The 19,761-nt window shown below is 38.3% G+C and overlaps 1 protein-coding gene across 3 annotated transcripts in view; it reads left to right on the forward strand.

The window, feature by feature from the left end:
* The window catches only part of tcf4 (transcription factor 4), a 297,188-nt gene that overhangs the window by 124,774 nt on the left and 152,653 nt on the right, over positions 1-19,761 (forward strand). For all 3 annotated transcript variants that reach the window (XM_075456126.1, XM_075456124.1, XM_075456125.1), the window contains one exon: positions 16,717-16,775. In XM_075456126.1, the coding sequence (XP_075312241.1) occupies positions 16,717-16,775 (59 nt within the window). The remainder of the gene's footprint in view (positions 1-16,716; positions 16,776-19,761) is intronic.

The following is a 19,761-nucleotide window of genomic DNA, read 5'->3' on the forward strand; positions in this document are numbered from 1 at the left end:
TTAGATTTTTTTCCAGTGAAGTCTCAAATTAATTTGACTTAAAACAAATTAAGCAGAAATCCTTCACCAAAGAGAAACTTTTTCCGTTTCAAAGTAAATGGTTTTTTATTTCATTTATTCGCAGTAATGTTGCTTTGTGTCAGATATTATCTAACGGATCCGTGTTGGAGCAGCAGAGTCGGAGCTGTGGTGGAATCGGACGTCTGATGAAGGTGGACGGCGACAGATGTGAGATGGATGCTGCGTCTCTCAAGTTGCTCCTCGCCGCTCGTATACGTTCATCTGTTGTTTGATGTATTCACTCGTTCCCGTGCCAAGGAATCAGTGCCTGCTGGGTCTGCGGGGGGGGCGGCGGCGGCGGTGATGTGTGTGTTTTTTGGTCGGAGGATTTTCTGTCCCTCATCGACCGTCGTCCCTCCCTGAAAACCGTTTTTTTTTTTTTTTTGGCGTTTCGCAGGAAAACGACGAAATGTATAGATTTGCTTCAAATCTATAAAAATTCAGGGCGAGCAGGACGGTTTGGGTGTCTGTCGGTGTGTCGTATGTGTGTGTGTACCTCTCAGACTTTGTAGAAACTTCTGGACCGGTGCCCAGTGGTGTCATGGAAACGCTTGAATCACTCAGAATGATTCATGTCTGCTCAGATCAACCCTCCCCCCTTCACACGCAGCATTCAGGAAGAGGGAGTTTAACCCTTTTTCTATCCATCTTTCACCCCTTCCAGCGCTTCTTTTCTCTCCTCTTTCTCCTCCCTCCTTTTCTCTGTCTCGTCCTCGTCAAATTGCCTCTATTAGTCATATATTTGGTCCAAATGGAATTATTATACGGGTGTCAGAGGAGATCACGTCTTCCTTTCACACCCAGAAAGGCTGAAAACGTGTCTCTCAAACCCCTGAAAGAAGGATTCTGAGACACTGACAGCGACACCATCTTGTTGTTTTCTTTCCTTGAAAGAAAAAGAAACCAGGAGCTGATTTGCTTGGCGAACGCGGTGGACAGGCGGAGAAAAGACAAAGATGCTCCTGGAACACCTGCATCTTTTTATTTTATAGTTTTCAAAGATAAAAAACGATAGTTTAAGGATTAAAATGAAGGTAAAAACTTTACAGAAGCATCGAACCGTTTCTGTTGCAGCATCTTATTCAATTAATTTTTATTTATATATAGCGCCAAATACAACAAATGTCATCTCAAGGCACTTAGATAATAAAGTCCAATTCAAGCCAATTGGAATTCAATTAATTGTAATCATAATTATTCATAAAATAATCCAATTCGTTCATATAGAGCCGATTCAAAAACAGTTTCCCAGCTAAGGAAACCAACAGATTGCACTGAAACTTTTATTTTTTTTTTCGGTCCGATTCGGTTCTATGCATCTTATGCATCAACATGAGAATTAAAGAAATATACGTGTATTACGTGGTGAATAAAAGCTACATTAGATGAGTTAAGGTGGAATAGAAATGGCTTCATTATTGGGTCATTGGGTCAAAGGTGAGCCACGACCATGTTTAGCTGTAGAAAAAACACCTTAAACTATCTTTTTCCAACTTGAAATTAATGTTATGACTTTTCCTAAAGGGACCCCACCATTAGAAAAACTTTATTTTTGTTTATGTTTAGGTACAAAGATTGTCTTATGGGTCATTTTTGACCCGTGAATTATAAAAACATTTAACCTTGTAGCACCCACAGTTGGAGATATGCAACAAGCTTTTTATTTATTTACATTATTTATTTACATTATATTTTTATTTACATGACATTATTAGATTTTTTTAAATTTACATACATTATTTACATTCATGTGTAATATTTTTTTACATACATTTTATGTAAAAATGGGTGGGAATAAACCAATATTTTTGGTTTATTGGCAGTTGCATATCTGCAACTGTGGGTGCTACAAGGTTAAACAGCAGAAAAAAGTTCACTGTTTTTTTCCCTTTCAATATAATTCATTCAGAAGTAATTACTTCACATTTATATAATAGCAATAATAAACTTTTATTATGTAAAAGAAAACTGAGAAAACAAGAAAACTGTTGGTCCAACTGACAGTTGGTTTGTGGTAAAAAAAAATTCTAAAAAAAAGTGTAATCCTGAAAACTGGTGATTGTCTTTTTGTATTGTGTAACAAAAAATACATGATAAAAAATGTATTAAATTGAGTTGAATAGATAAATAACAGGTGGTTTCATCATACAAAATAGATTTTGGATTCAAAATTCAATTAAGTTGCTTTATTTTGGGGCTTTGGTAGGACAAGGGGGGTAAACACAATGTTAAGACCGCACAAAGGGTTAAAAAAAAACTGGTATTATTTGTGTCCTCCTGAAAAGAGTGAAAGCATCGTGCATAAAGGGATGAACCTCCTCTGCAAAGTCATGGAAGGAAAGTCTGCATCCTTAAGATGACTCTGCTGGGAAAACGAGAAAAACAGAAAATATCCGATCAGTTTCTCCACCAACCGAGCTAAAAACCCGTCATGATTCTTTGTTCCAATAGTTTGGCAAAGGACTTTTATCATTTCTGCAGCTGAATATGAGACAAAACCCTTAAAAAGTACTAATTAAGGACAATTCTTACAATTAAACTAGGTTAATCGCATGTGTACGCAGAATCCAAAAATGAATCCAAAAGTAGTGTATAGCTTTTAGCATTTAGTTTTATTTTAAATGTGCTGCCATATGAATGAAAGTGCCATAACATTTGTTGTGCAAACACACTTTTAACATCAGCATCTTTCTGTAGTTTTTATGTAGAAGCCTCGCTCCACTGTCTGTTTCCTTGAATGACTTGCTGCTATCAGTTGTGTGTTTTGCCTTTAAGTGATATTTTAGACTGGAACTACTACGCTGAGAAGACAATTCAACTTGGCAGTGTTTACAGATGACTTTGGTTCTGTCGACTCCGCCGTCTGGAAGAACTTTAACATGAAAATGGCCGAGTAAAAGTTCCGTACCCTTCTCCATGTTTGATGGATCCGCCGATTACTTTCTTTTCCTGTTCCACAGCAGACAGCAGCAGACTTTTACAGAATAAAAGCCTGTGAGCAAAAGACTTTTACAAAATAAAATAAATAATAAAATGTACAGAGGCTATAGTCCTCGCTGCAGCTGGTTCGAGTCCCGCATCGGACGGCCCTGTGCTGCATGTTGTTCCCCCTCTCTCTGCCCCCCTGCTTCCTGTCTCTCTGAACTTTCCATTAAAGGCACAAAAGCCCCAAAAAATAATAATACTTTTTTTTTTTTAACTTGTGTTCATGCGCGATAAAATATTTATCAGCGTTAAATAATTAACGAGTTAACGCGATAATAACGAGTTAACTCGCCCAGCCCTAAATTAAACCCATTTTTTTATTTTCTTTATGCGTATTCAACCCAAATACAACAACTACTCTCAGTGCAACATATTGTTTTAACATTTAAACTTTCACAAACACGTTGCAGGAAAATGAAGCTCCAGTCACACTGGTATCGGTGCATCCCTAAAAGTTTCCTCTCATTTTATAGGTAATAATACGCAGAATAAAGTCTGAATAAAGCACAATGAGTAATGAAAACATAGCTCAATGTGTTCATAAAAAAGGAACAAATTCAAATCGATCAGACGAGTGAAATTTCACTCGAAATCTTGTGTAAAAACACAGGAATTGAAATCTGCTTAATAATAGAAATGATTTAAACCTCTGATTATGAAAGAAAAACATCAGCATAGAGTGAGATTACCATTCCTCCTTTATCCTTCTGTCACATCCATCCTTCACACTGTTATTTATCTTCCTTATTTTCTTCCTTATTTCCTTATTTTATTCCTATATTTCCTTACTTTCTTCATTCATTTCCTTATTTTCTTCCTTATTTCCTTCCTTCATTTCCTTATTTCCTTCATTCATTTCCTTATTTTCTTCCTTATTTCCTTATTTCCTTCCTTCATTTCCTTATTTCCTTCATTCATTTCCTTATTTTCTTCCTTATTTCCTTATTTCCTTCATTCATTTCCTTATTTCCTTCATTCATTTCCTTATTTTCTTCCTTATTTCCTTCCTTCATTTCCTTATTTCCTTCATTCATTTCCTTATTTTCTTCCTTATTTCCTTATTTCCTTCATTTCCTTATTTTCTTCCTTATTTCCTTATTTTCTTCATTCATTTCCTTATTTTCTTCCTTATTTCCTTCATTCATTTCCTTATTTCCTTAATTCATTTCCTTATTTTCTTCCTTATTTCCTTATTTTCTTCCTTATTTCCTTATTTCCTTCATTCATTTCCTTATTTCCTTCCTTATTTCCTTATTTTCTTCCTTATTTCCTTCATTCATTTCCTTATTTCCTTCCTTATTTCCTTATTTTCTTCATTAATTTCCTTATTTTCTTCCTTATTTCCTTATTTTCTTCATTTATTTCTTATTTTTCTTCGTTATTTCCTTATTTTCTTCATTCATTTCCTTATTTCCTTCCTTATTTCCTTATTTTCTTCATTTATTCCTTATTTTTCTTCGTTATTTCCTTATTTTCTTCCTTATTTCCTCATTTCCTTCCTTATTTCCTTATTTTCTTCATTTATTTCTTATTTTTCTTCCTTATTTCCTTATTTTCTTCATTCATTTCCTTATTTTCTTCCTTATTTCCTTATTTTCTTCCTTATTTCCTTATTTTCTTCATTCATTTCCTTATTTCCTTCCTTATTTCCTTATTTTCTCCCCTCCTGACCTGGTGTATTTGTCTTCTGTGTGGAGGCTGCAGTCACTCCTGTTCACTCAGTAACTGATGCAACCACTTTGTTTGTTGTGCCGCATTTAATGAAACTTTATCAGACTAATTAAGATAAACGTTAACATGGCCAAGCTAATTAATTAAAAAAAAAGAAAATTCTCATGTACACAGTAGCCGTGCAATGATCAGAAGATATTAGCGTATTGTTTGCTTTTGGACTTAGACCTCTTTTCTTTTTTCTCTCCGGAGGAAAATAAGCTCCTTACCTCTCAGAATACGAAGCCACCGGTAGACAAATTCAGGGTTTGGAGTAATTCCCAGTTATAGTGTCAGCTGAGTACTAAAGAAAACTGGAAATGATTAATACAGTGGTGCGTACCACAAAATATGATCCAAACGTCCTTGGTGAGGTGCCCAGATGTTGCACAAGCTTTAGGAATGTTGGGCACGTGCAGTAAAAAGGAAAGAAGTACAGAATATACATGCATATACATGTTTATATAACTTTGAATAAGGATGTTAAAGTGAAAAACACTTTGAGAGAAGGGCACCGCATCAGTTTTGAATGCACAGGGTACCCCCAAAGCATCACTTTTGGACATGCAGGGTTTCCCGAGTGGGAAATTTCAGTCATGAAATGCATTTTATTTTGTATTTTAACACTAAACCGCTGCGTTTTTAATTTGGCATATACATACATACAAATACAAACTCAACAAACACAGAGAGGATTTATTTTATATGCAGTTATACTTGCTTGAAGTTCTTTAAAAGTCCTTTTTCTCTCTTTTTTTTCTTCCACTGACTCGATCTTTGTAAATTTCAGTCACTGTTTTGCACCTTTTTACGTCAAATTTCCGCGAGTCCAATCGTCCTCTTCTTCGCTCTATGTGCCCTAAAGAGCATTCTGCGTTAATATGAGTCATTTACAGGTGATTAAAACAAGAATACTAAAAGAATTAAAGCTGCAAGCAGGCTTGAGCCGGACCGAGCCGGTGCTGAAGAGTAACCTGGCCAAGTTTGAAGGCGTAAAGATGAAATCTGTAGGAGGAGTTTGATCATATGCGAGGTGTAAAAACATACCTTCCATTCAAAATGGCCGACTTTCTGTGGACCTGGCACCATGGTGTCAGGAGGCTTTTTTTTTTGAGACAAAAATACGAAATTACGGAAAGAAGTACAGAATATACATGCATACACTGGAAAAAATCAAAGTCTTACCAAGTATATTTGTCTAATTTCTAGTCAAAATATCTCATTACACTTAATATAAGACACAACTGCCTAACAAGCACCATTTCAGCCAGATATAGGGACTTGTTTGAAGACAATACATCTGGAATATCTTGTTAAATGAAAAAGTCTTGAAAACAAATTGTTTTGAGTCATATTTCACATGAAACAAGTTTTTTTTTTTTCATTTGAAGAGGTTTTTAAGCTAATTTCAAGATCACTTTTAACTCTAAAGTCCTAAATATCACATTTTATTTCAAGAAATCTTGACAAGCCGATTTTCACCAGTTCCATTGGCAGATTTTTTTGCTTATTTCAAACAAAAACGTCTTTTATTTGTTGTTTTTCTTACTTGTTTTTGGAGGGGCATTTTTTCCAGTGTATACATGTTTATATAACTTTGAATAAGGATGCTAGTTAAAGTGAAATTGTGAGAGAAGGGCACCGCATCAGTTTTGAATGCGCAGGGTTTCCCGAGTGGGAAATGTGACGTTTGTCATGAAACGCATTTTATTTTTGTATTTTAACGCTTAACCGCAACGTTTTTATTTGACATATACATACATACAAATACAAACTCAACAATTAGAATGGTTTTTAATCCCGACGACAGTAAAAACAGTGATGTTTGGAGACTGAAATCAAGATAAAAGCAGCGATAAAGGAAGGCTTCACCAGGATGAAGGTTAATGTGAGGACGGACTTGTGAAGAAGCTGTGTTGTAATATCTAATTGTCCAGCTGAGCTTCCTGCTTCCTGTTAACTCTCAGCTTGTAATGGAGCTGATTTGTGTTTCCACTCTGTCTTTCTGCGCCGTGGATTAGCAGGGATTTGGTTCTGCTGGCTGGCCGACTTCTCTATGGGCTTTATGCAGCAGAGTGGCTGGTGTAGAGCCCCCTCCTCCACATTCTGCATCTCCTCAGCACACTCGGGGGGCCTCCTCAACACCAACGAGCCTCTTTTATTTAACTTTTTTATTTATTTTACGTGTACAAGGAACAGATATTATCAATATTCTTTTACACATTCATACATCATAGCCAAATGTCGCGCTATTCATGGCGCATACCCGATCCATTTTTCACAGGGTGCCATGCAATTCTTCAACTGAAGTCTTAGGCTGTGTTCGAAACCGCATACTACATACTACATACTGCATACTACATACTGCATACTACATACTGCATACTACATACTGCATACTACATACTACATACTACATACTGCATACTACATACTGCATACTACATACTGCATACTACATACTGCATACTACATACTACATACTACATACTGCATACTACATACTGCATACTACATACTGCATACTACATACTACATACTACATACTGCATACTACATACTGCATACTACATACTACATACTACATACTGCATACTACATACTGCATACTACATACTACATACTGCATACTACATACTGCATACTACATACTACATACTACATACTGCATACTACATACTGCATACTACATACTGCATACTACATACTACATACTACATACTGCATACTACATACTGCATACTACATACTACATACTACATACTACATACTGCATACTACATACTACATACTACATACTACATACTGCATACTACATACTACATACTGCATACTGCATACTACATACTGCATACTACATACTACATACTACATACTCATCAATCAGACAGAATGCAGAGCATTTACCCACAATGCATTTCGCTCCTGCCCGAGCCAAAATCAGCCGGCTTGAAGCTGATTTCCCTTAAAGTGATAGTTCGGAGTAGATTCACCCTGGGGTCATTTGAACCGTGACATCCAGCCAAGTAGCCCACCCAAAGTTTTTCCGATCTTGGCTGAACATCAGCTGAGTTACTGAGTTATCCCGAATAGCTTAGCACAAGCGCTAATGGAACCTGGCAGTATCTCCAAAATTACCACACTAAAATCACATGCCATGACACCAAACTTCTACAGTAGTACAAATATGGTCTGTACTCACCAAACGATGCATTTGGAAGTTTGTACATAGTCCAGGAGTTTATTATTATCAACACAAGCCTAATAGCTTCTCTGCTGCTAAAGCTGCGTCGACGTCACTTCTGGGAGCTGGGAGCTTCAAAGTAAGATGAGGGTTGATCTACTACTGTAGACAACAAAGTATATGCTATATTCTACATGGTTTTTTATGTTGTAGAGTTGTGAATTTATTTTATCAATGGAGAAATTGAGCAGCCTTGCTTTGTTGTCTACAGTAGTAGATCAACCCTCATCTTACTTTGAAGCTCCCAGATCCCAGAAGTGACGTCGACGCAGCTTTAGCTGCAGAGAAGCTATCAGGCTTGTGTTGATAATAATAAACTCCTGGACTATGTACAAACTTCCAAATGCATCGTTTTGTGAGTACAGACCATATTTGTACTACTGTAGAAGTTTGGTGTCATGACATGTGATTTTAGTGTGGTAATTTTGGAGATACTGCCAGGATCCATTAACCCTTGTACGAAGCTATTCGGGATAACTCAGTAACTCGGCTGATGTTCAGCCAATATCGAAAAAACTTCGGGTGGGCTACTTGGCTGGATGTCACGGTTCAAATGACCCTAGGGTGAATCTACTCCGAATTATCCGTTTAAGCTCTAAACTCTGTAAACTTTAGCAACATTTGAAACATTTTCAGGTGAGAAAGTAGTCGTTTAGATCCCCAACGTGTTGAAAACCTGACAAAATACCGGCTGTTTACAATTTTGTTCCCACAAATTCGGCGCTACTAAAGCTAGCCGCAGTGAGCAACGCACTTCCGGTTATTCTCACAAAATAAAATACCCGTTGCCTTTTATCATAGGGAAAGCCATTACCATACAATTGGTGCTTTTGTTTTGAAAACAGGAAGTGAACCTACCCTCGTTGTAGCTAGCTTGAAACTGCCGTTTTGACAGGAAATGACGATCGGCGACGTCACGTTACGTTGCATCTTGGGTAGTTTGAGTATGAGTAGTAACCTCATGATGCATACCCAACATTTCGGAGAATCTAGTATGCATCCGGGAACTTCTCGCTTACTCAAACTCGCATACTAACTCAAAAGGTTAGTAGGAGTAGTAGGAGAAGTATGCGGTTTGGAACACAGCCTTAGAACAAAAGTAAATCTCTTCATACAGTAAATTTCTTGAATGATCCCACTGGTTCAATGTTGGAGGATCTGGTTGGAACCACCTTCTGGTTTATGGCTTTCCTACCACTTGCCAGAAGTATCTTCGACAGATACCTGTCCTAATGCAGGATTTTACCTAAATATAAAACAACAAAAGAAAAATCTAGATCCACCCCTATTATTTTATTTATCTCTCCCATTTTTGTTTAATGGATAACGTAGAGTGATTTTTAGAGGCTTGTATACTTTCATATATTCTTGAGACCAACAGAAAGAAGTGATACCTCTCCTAACCTACACCAATGAGCCTCTTTTGATTTGTCATCTTGAGGAAAAAAATGTCACTCAGGCTCTCTGGGAATAATTCAGAGGTTAGCAGAAGTAGAGCCGACCTCTAAAGTTTTCTTTTAGAAGCTTCTTTTGAGATTAGAGAGTCACTTTTAGCCGTTATGGGACTGTTGATACTGGAAAATCAGATCAGATGAAAGAAACTATTGAGAAACTTTTCAGTGAGTCTCACTCTGTGATATCGTCTCTATTGAACCCGATCGATGCCTTTTTGGATGGAGTTACATGTTGAGTTAGAGTTGGGTATGCTGAAGTCAAAGCGATCCCTCTGATTGGCTGTTTAGCATAATACCTGTGTGGAAACACTGGTTTTTGGGTCCATAAAGGCGTAGAACTATGCCAAAAACTGAGCTAATAACTATTTTGTTTCCATATTTTGACCTTTTTGATTAATGTGTCGACCCCTGCTTCTTTCTGCCCTGCAAAGTTATGGAGATAACGGGCTAATTAGCATGTTAAAAGATTATGCAGCCTCTAGTGGCCGTGAGAGGTACTGCATGTGCAGTCGTGTTGCAAAAGGAATGTTTTTCCGCCTTGAACGTGGTTGTTTTCTAAGCCTAAACAAGTGATGTTTTCATCTGAAACCGAGCAGAAAGTGACCACATTTCATTGTAATGTGTTTTCTTTGCATGTAACCAAGTCAGCCAGCAAAATAATGTCCATAAAGGTGATGGTTCCATTGTAAAAATATATATATCATATGTTAGGCAGCCATGATCCTTTCTAAGCCTGTGGTGTTTAAGAATGCTGAAAAGTTTGACTCTTTCTCCATGAGATGGTTAAACAAAGAACATATTTTAGATGTCTTACTTTCCTTAGTAGTTCATTTAAGACTAAGTACATTCCTTTTTTGAAGTGATAAATAGGGATGATCCGATGCTTCTACAGTACATTAAAAAAATGAACAACGGCGAAGAAACAGATCCAGGATGTCCCTGATTTCTTATTTTCTTCACTTATTTTATCATTTAAAACTTATAAACAGAGCACTTCTGTGAGGAAGCTTGAACAACAAAAATAATCAAGTAATAAACAAATTCTTCACATTGTAGTTTAGTGCAACAATGTCTAATATAAAAACCTGAAATACCTGCAGGCATGTCAACAAATAAGCAAATAAAAGTGCCCCAGTGTTCTAAAGTAAGGCCAGTAATGTGCTTTAACTGCACTCCTAATTGTTACTCTCCTCCTCTGGCTTCACAGAAGGAAATGTACGTTGTTTTTTTTTTAATGAAAACCAACATTTCTACCGTGTCACCAGAGACATAAAAGTTTGGGGAGTTCTGATTATTGTAGTTGGGGGATAAACACCTTCCTCAGTGGAAATAAATGCAATGTGGAGGCATTGGAGACCCATCCAAGATGGCCGCCGCGCTGATACGTCAGTCTATGAGGCGTCTACGTATATCATGTCTATGGTTGAGACGGTCTGACTCTGTACCACCACAGAACAGGAAATACTAAGCTGTTATTTTTAAATATTATAGTTCTGATAAAAAATAAATAATGAGAATAAATATACATATATAGATAGGCTACATATCCGATCACGTGATCGGATCGGGACATCCCTAATTATAAGAAGCATACAGGTGTATTTTAAGAAATTTCTCCCTTTAAAGAACCTTTATTCCTATTTTTGTTGTTTTATCTACACAAACAACATCCTTAAACAGCCTTTTATGTTATGAAGGAATCACTTACGACTGTTTTTAAGTTGGCCTTCTGGATTATCGCTGTGTCTTTGGCAGCTGTGGTTGTCTTCCCATTACAGCCCCTGTCCAAGGGTCCTTCAGCAGCACATTGGACCCCCACGTTTCACCCCGATAGGAACGTAGAGGCAGTGCAGAGTTTTAATAACACGAGGCTTCAGATCTCGACATATCTTTATTGTTAATGCTTTAAATTTCCGTTCCCTTCAAGAGGAGGTTCTGGAAGGTGATGTTGACATAAGATCCTCTTTGTCAGATGAAATTGATTGAAGTGGGTTTGCCAAAGAACCCTCTGGAGGCTGATGAGGTTCCTTGAAGTGCTTTCTCATGATCTGAACCTTACGTTACGGTCTGAAAAAGCTGCTGAGATTCCTTATTAAGCGTCAAGGAAAGTAGATGCTAAAGGAAAAGAGGTTGTGCTGGGATTCGATCCGATAATATCTGAGAACATTCTCTGTTAAACAAAAGGAAGAATAAAAAAAAAGGGTATTTTTCAGAGCAAATGTAATAAGATTTCTTCCAGATGAAAAATAAACCAAATTAACTGAATGATATCAGCCTAACAACGACTGATTTGTATTATCTTGAATAAAATAAAATAAAAACTCCATTAAAAGTTTTTTTATTTGCAATAAAATGACCTGATTTTGTTGTGTTTTTAATCCTGTCGTCCAAAAATATGTTTTATTTTTATTTTATCTACATTCGTAGGAGATTCTTAACCTTCTGAGAAATGAAGCTTTATGAGAGGAAATTTAATACCGATTATTTTTCAAAAAAGATCTACTTTAAAGAAGCATTTAATTAAGACGTGATTTTTGATTTTTTTTAAATACACTCGACTCCTTTTCATCAAGTAAAATGGTCTTTATCCAGTGTGTGTGTGTGTGTGTGTGTGTGTGTGTGTGGCAGGAGGCAGAAGCAAAAACCCGGGTTTTTAAATTCTTTGAATCAGAAATTGGCCTCAATTTCACAACAAAAATAATAATGGATCATCTGTAGATTTAGTCATTTAAAAAAACAGAAGAAAATTCAACTTATCGATATTGCACTAATAGAGTAAACAGCTGCTGCTGTGGCCTCCGGCTCAATTTAAAAAAAATAAATAAATAAAATGTTAAAGGAAAGCGAAACGTGAGGTTATTATTACGGGCCTTCAGAAATCAGGCATGGATCAGTTTATAGGTGAACACTCTGTGTGTGTCCTCGGATCTGAGACGTACTCGAGCGTTTTCAGAGCCTGAACGTATATACGCCGGGTTTTTATAAACGTAAATGCTGCTCGGCTGGGTATTTTATTTACGGCTGCCGTGCCAGAAGGAAGGAAGCTGGTGCCAACGCTGGCCCCCCTCCATGTTAAAGTCCCAGCTCCAGACCCCCGGTTAGCGTGAGGAGTGCTGGGCTTTCCATCACCGCGTGCCCTGTGAATTACCCCCTTTTTCCTCCTCTTTTATCTTCTACTATTGGAAGAAATTAGCAGCCTTTTAATATAACTTCAGTTGAATAAAAAAAAAAATTAAATAAGGAGGTAAAATGAAGTAAGAATGAATTAAAAAAATTAAAAAACACGTATTTTTTTCTATTTTTTTCTGCCGTTTAAAAACCATTTTATATTTCTCTCCAGTTCAACCTTTTGCTGCTTTTAATTTAATTCATTCTTTTATTTTTTTTTTACAATTTTCACAAGAAATTGTGCAATTTGATTATCCAATCGTTGAAATATTTTTGGCTCTGCGTGGTCCTTTTTACGCGCACGTGTGTCTCTGCACGGATGCATTCTGCTGCATATATACACGTATAAACATATACATAAACATGCATATATATATATGAAAATTCTGTATATTTACATGTGTATTTCTGCGCATCTGTGCCAGTAATTTCCTGCACTTTGTGTGTGTTCTGGTGTGTATGGGGTGTCTTTGTATACGTGCCAAACCGGTCCAGCTGGCATCGGTTGTAGCTGAAGCCGAGGCCGCTGTATCGGTCACACACAAAACACACATTCCCTCTCCCTCTGTCTCTCTTTCACACACACACACACACACAGTCGACCACATTCCTATTCTGTACGCCTGTAATTATCAGCCTCTTCTGCATGGACTACCATGTTGGCACGTATTCAGCGCTGGTCTATACACGCCTGATTCCAGCCCTGCAACCGTGTACACGCTTCATTTTCCTCCGCACATGAAACCCCTCCATTTCATCTCGTACCGACAAGCAGAACCTAATTACACACTGACTGCGGTTTGATATTTTAGACTGGCTCGAGATTTAAGGTTTTATCCAAAAAAGAAGGTCTGTGTGAGGTAAAAATAGTCATCGAATCGGTCCCGCAGCTCATAGGAAGGGAAAGCCTGTTCAGAAATCAGCTTTGTTGTCTACAAACGGCAAAATTCAGCAGATGCCGTTTTCACAGCCAGACACACTCGTGTGTTACAGCGATCGTCGCTTACCTGCCAAAGTGGCTTCAACTTCTTATCGTGTACTTATCAATCCTCATTTAAAGGGCTCTGATATCCAGCTGTTTTATTCCAGCCCGTTTTTATCGCGTTAGACCAAAGACGTCCGTTAACTTTTTATTTATTTTACGTGTACAAGGAACATCGTGGGTGATATAGAAAATATTCTTTTACACATTCATACATCGTAGCCAAATGTCACGCTATTCATGGTGCATACCCGATCCATTTTTCCCACGATGCCATGCAATTCTCCAACTGAAGTCTTAGGCTGTGTTCGAAACCGCATACTGCATACTGCATACTGCATACTACATACTACATACAGCATACTGCATACTACATACAGCATACTACATACTACATACTACATACTGCATACTACATACTGCATACTGTATACTACATACTGCATACTACATACTACTTACTGCATACTACATACTACTTACTGCATACTACATACTACATACTGCATACTACATACTGCATACTACATACTACTTACTGCATACTACATACTACTTACTGCATACTACATACTGCATACTGCATACTACATACTACATACAGCATACTGCATACTACATACAGCATACTGCATACTACATACTACATACTACATACTGCATACTACATACTACATACTGCATACTACATACTGCATACTACATACTACATACTACTTACTGCATACTACATACTGCATACTGCATACTACATACTGCATACTACATACTGCATACTACATACTACATACTACATACTGCATACTACATACTTCCATACTACATACTACATACTACATACTACATACTGCATACTCATCGATCAGACAGTATGCAGAGCGTTTACCCACAATGCATTTCGCTCCTGCCCGAGCCGAAATCAGCCGGCCTGAAGCTGATTTCTCTTAAGCTCTAAACTCTGTAAACTTTAGCAACATTTGAAACATTTTCAGGTGAGAAAGTAGTCGTTTAGATCCCCAACGTGTTGAAAACCTGACAAAATACCGGCTGTTTACAACTTTGTTCCCACGAATTCGGCGCTACTAAAGCTAGCCGCAGTGAGCAACGCACTTCCTGTTATTTTCACAAAATAAAATACCCGTTGCCTTTTATCATAGGGAAAGCCATTACCATATAATTGGTGCTTTTGTTTTGAAAACAGGAAGTGAACCTACCCTCGTTGTAGCTAGCTTGAAACTGCCGTTTTGACAGGAAATGACGATGGGCGACGTCACGTTACGTTGCATCTTGGGTAGTTTGAGTATGAGTAGTAACCTCATGAAGTGCGTTGCTCACTGTGGCTAGCTTTAGTAGCGCTCTACAGTAAATTGACCCGTTCTTGAACTCTGATTCCTCTTTAATTGCGATGCGTTAGCGGTTAATTACGATGTGAATCTCTCTCTCTTAGATGTTGGACTGGCTTGTGAAGATGTCACCAGAATGACCGATCAATATGACCGATGATATTCTTGGAAAAGCACTTTGATTGGGTGTTTTAGCTGTAGCCCCCACTCCCACACGATCAGAGCATCTGGTTTTCTTTGGGTTTTATTTCGAGGTCGTTCTACGCCAGTTAAAGGGAAAAACAAACTTGGGTAATAAGGTGTTGGTCCACCTCACAATGTTGATTCCACAAGCCTTTGGAGCCATACTGGACGCATTCAAGTTTCTTCAGACGTTGCATCATGTCCTAAAACGTATAGGTGTTCAGCTGGGTTGACCCCTCTTCAGTATCATGGATGGATCCTGCCATCCTGGAGGGGAATACCTGCAGGATAGAATTGTTCCATCAAAAGATAAAAGACTGTAAGTCAGAACAACCCTTTTAAAGAGAAACCAAAGCACTCTCACAGGAAAACCAAAGCGCACATGTATCATTCACAGGAAAAAAGAGCCACCGAAACCTCTCCCTGTTGGGGTCGGAGGTCGAGGCTATTCTTTGAATCTGTTGCCCATCTGCAGTTGCTATGGTGCTTGAGCTTGTTGTGGAGTTTACTTTCTATCAATTACTGTGTTGTGGTGTCTGAACTCTGAGTGTGAAGGTCACGCTTTGTACGGCGCCTTCAAAGAACCCCTCAGTGCTGGAAGAAAATACTCTTTGAGGTGACGGTGTCAGTCACACGTGTTCTCCGAGAAGCATTTTCTGTTCCTTTCTGAGAATTTATCCGGTTCGTCTGTACGGTTTCTCAGCCAGACGCTAACGAGTCTCCGTGGACCGACGTTTGTCCGGTGAGACGGAGCTTAAATGAAAGAAAAAAGCAGGAAAATAAGCATTTAAACAGCATTTAAACAGCAGACCGTCAGAGCTGATGCTGTAGAATATATACGTCCACGTATCGTTTAAGATATTTGTCATTAGAGAATTCTGTCTCATCACGAGTCGGGCTTTTCTGTCTTTGTTTCCTTGGACTTTGTGTCTTATTTGGCGTGTCGTGGCTGATCGTGCAGAAACAACAAATTCTACACCTGTAGGAGGGATGGAAATGAAAAGCTTTGTGTTTGCAGAGCGAATCCCTTTTCATCCTGTACGTACTAAATATACAGAACTCTCTCACATGCACACACAGGCTCCCTTTGGCTGCTTTCTAATGGAAATATATATATTTAAGCACATTTTACGTGATACATCCCAGTTTTAGGATGTTTTTTTCACCCTTTTGTTGCTTTTTTTGGACTGAATTAATAAATTAATGCATTTGTTGGTCTGACGATCTACACTTTAGATAAAAATGTTCTTCGGAGACTGTTTAGGGACCATTTTTTTTAGCTGAGTGAGTGACTGAAGGATGTTTTTCGTCCTTTTTTAGTCCTTAAACAACAACCCGATTACTGCACAGCCCCATGTTCAGTGGATCTGGGGTGAATGAATGAATTAACCTTTATTTTTAAGTGTTAGGGGGAAAAAAGCTGCGTTATTTTCATTGTTTACACCTTACAAACAAAGAAATCACCGTGTCAACACTCTGAAACCTGTCTGTTCGGTATAGCTTCTCTGATCCTGTGTCCTACACCTCACAGAATATATCTGAGACGTCTCCTTCTGCTAACTGCATCCTCTCTTCTTCCTGTTCCAGGTAAAACCGAAAGGAGTTCGTACTCATACGCCAGGGAGTCCAACCCACAATGCCATCAGGTCAGTCCTACTGTAAATTCCTTCTTTTATCAAAGCACAGTGGGCGTATCGTCTGTCTTATGCGCTTGAAGGAAAAGTTCGGTTTTATTAAAACTGGACCTTATTTCTGGCATAAAATACCTTCATCTACTCGAGGATAACAGTTTGGTGAAAGTCGGCGGCCTTCGGACGATATTTAGATCACTGGAGATCGGCGGATATCTAAATAACTCAGCGGACCCCAAACACTTTTGTGCCACAGACCAGTTTAATGTCCGACAATGTTTTCACGGACCGGCCTTTAAGGTGTGCCGGATAAATATAACACAGTAAAATGATACGGCTTGTTTTTTAATGCAGGGTGCTTGGTCTCCAAGTGGTGAAGCAGTTTTGAAGGCTTCATTGCCTCATTGGAGAGCCGGTCGCCGCATATGATGCACAGCGGGTCACGATAAATCCATATTTTAAGTTGGTCTCCTGGTGTTGTCGGTAAAATGCAGCTTTCTTTTTCTTAGTGGTCACAGGCTCTTCTTCTGTCTCCTCACTGGGCCTTTTCCCCTTTGCAAAGACGTCTGTTTTTTACTCACTTTGCTAGCTTGTTGGGTTTTATATTAGCGTTAATGTATCACGTGAGCGATACAAGCATCTTGATACGTGTCAATGAGTGAGTCATAGACGGCTGTAACGGAGAGAATTCAGTCATTTTTCAAAATTAAAAACATTGTTCAGACTCGGATAATAAATAAAACGGAAATAATGTAAGTTATTTAGCTTACATTAAAACTGGAGAACAGTTTCTATCGTAAGGCCATCAGGCTTCTAAATGGACTATAATGCACTGTCATCACTTTCACACTCGACACTTTACACATGCCCACCTCCTCTGCTGTTTGCACTACAACATGTAATATTGCACAATATTGCATTTTTATCTTATGTTTCTAGGTTAGTATAGGTCTGAGATTAGCATAGGCTGTTATGTGTATTATATGTTCAGTATAGCTCTAGTAATTAGCGTAAAATGTTTATTTTGTAGTATCCATATTGCCTATTTATTGTTAGAGTACTAATGTCATGTTACGGCATGTTATGTCTTGTTATGGTAGCTGCTGTACGGTGTCCTGTCCTAAGGATTTCAGTGCCCAGTCCGACTCTGTTGTTCTGTGCATCTGACAATAAAAGACTTATTTAAAACTTATTTATTCTTTCTGTGCGGCCCGGTACCAAACGACCCAAGGTCAGCTCAGAGCTGCCTTGTTGTTGTTATCGGGGGACTTATCGGGGGGGTTTTCTGGCCCAAACCGCCGCATAAAGTGAGAAGAAGGGAGTCGTGGAGTACTCTTAAGAGAAAAACTCTTCTTTATCTCAGAAAGTTCCAGAGAATGATTCCCCACCACACTTTTAGGCGTTAGAAGGCAATCATCCACAGCCTGTGTTGGGCGAGCCAACAGGGCCAAACAAACATTATCATTGACAGTGGTGTAAAATGCTGTTAAAATCCCATTGTGCGTCTGAAGGCCTCTGCTTGTTTTCAGACCTCAGAATAACCTTCCTTCCTTTTGATGCTTTCCTTTCTGTCATAAGGACATTATTGGGCCATGAGAGCCTCATAAACAAGCAAACACCCACAAATATGCTCACAAAGAGACGCCGAGCATGTCTGCTTCCTGGCCGGTGTGTCACTTGTTCTGGAATAGTTTACATGCAGATATAATATAGCTGTTGGTTGAGTTTGAGTCTCTTTGAATTGTCCTCTGAGCCTCTATGAAATCACTTCTTAGTGTGTTTTATTCCTTCACAAGTTCAGCAGATGATTGGTTTAATCTGGAGGACTGTTTTTAACATTGTTTTCAGAGTTTTAGCTCATTTCTAAACATGTTTCATTGGAAATTTTTTTTGTTCTTTTTTCGTGTGACTGCTAATTTATTCTGGAATTTGACCATTTATCAGCTGTTCAATCTGTCTGATTAGCCCCGTATAATAATGGTTGGGTCAGAGGACCCACAATATATAAAAACCCCTTCAAAGCAGCAACAATTCAAAAGCTTAAAAGAGAGTTTTAATGCAAATGAATACTCAGGAATCCCGGCCAAAACAAAGCAGTCTCAGAATTAGGGCTGTTCCCCCAACCTTACAGAACCTAAACCAAAAACAGGACCGCCAGCAGATCCCAACTTAACCTGTAATTAATGACCAGAGGTGGGTAGAGCAGCCAAAAATTATACTCAAATAAAAGTAAAAAGTATTCATCCAAATAATTACTTGAGTAAGAGTAAAAAAGTGCTTGGTGAAAAAACTACTCAAGTACTGAGTAACTGTTGAGTAACGTCTGATTTATTTGTTAACACAAGCATTCAATCAGACAGACAGAAATACTAAATAATCATCTTTAGGCCAATTAGAGTTCATCCAATTGATCAAATAAATTAAAATGAATTAATTAATTACAAAATAGCTTAAATTAAAATAATCCAGGTAAATTCAGGTACTTCAATAAAAAATAAAAGCGACTTAGGAAATGTTTAAAACATATGTAACCCATATGTAACCTAAAAAACAAACATTCACCTATCCATGGGGGGAAAAACGAGTTTAGGAAACTTAGCGCTACATGTTTCCTCAGGTTAGATGTTGAGTTTCTGCTGAAATGTGCGTTTGTTTTGGTTGCCACAGAAGACACATAATGTAGCTGCTGTTTCTCACTCTTTGTAAGGTAAACATGCTTTCAGTATGAGGCCTCGTCTGCGTCTTCATTTCCCACCGTTGGTTCTGACATTTTTCATCTGTTTCTTTGTTTGTTTGCTACGACTGCTAATGCTAAAGCTAACCCGTCCCGCCGCTGAGATTGACTGCACGGCTGCACAGCTGCGTCTGATTGGTGGAACACAGTCAGGTGGTAGAGCCTTTGATGGAAGTCTCTCTCTCTGTCAGAATAAAACATTAAAATGAGGCGTACGCGGGGGGATAAAAATAATGAGGCGTAGAATACCAAAGAGGTAAGAAGAAA

The sequence above is a fragment of the Odontesthes bonariensis genome, chromosome 22 (genome assembly GCF_027942865.1).
Source record: "Odontesthes bonariensis isolate fOdoBon6 chromosome 22, fOdoBon6.hap1, whole genome shotgun sequence".
Lineage (NCBI taxonomy): Eukaryota > Metazoa > Chordata > Actinopteri > Atheriniformes > Atherinopsidae > Odontesthes > Odontesthes bonariensis.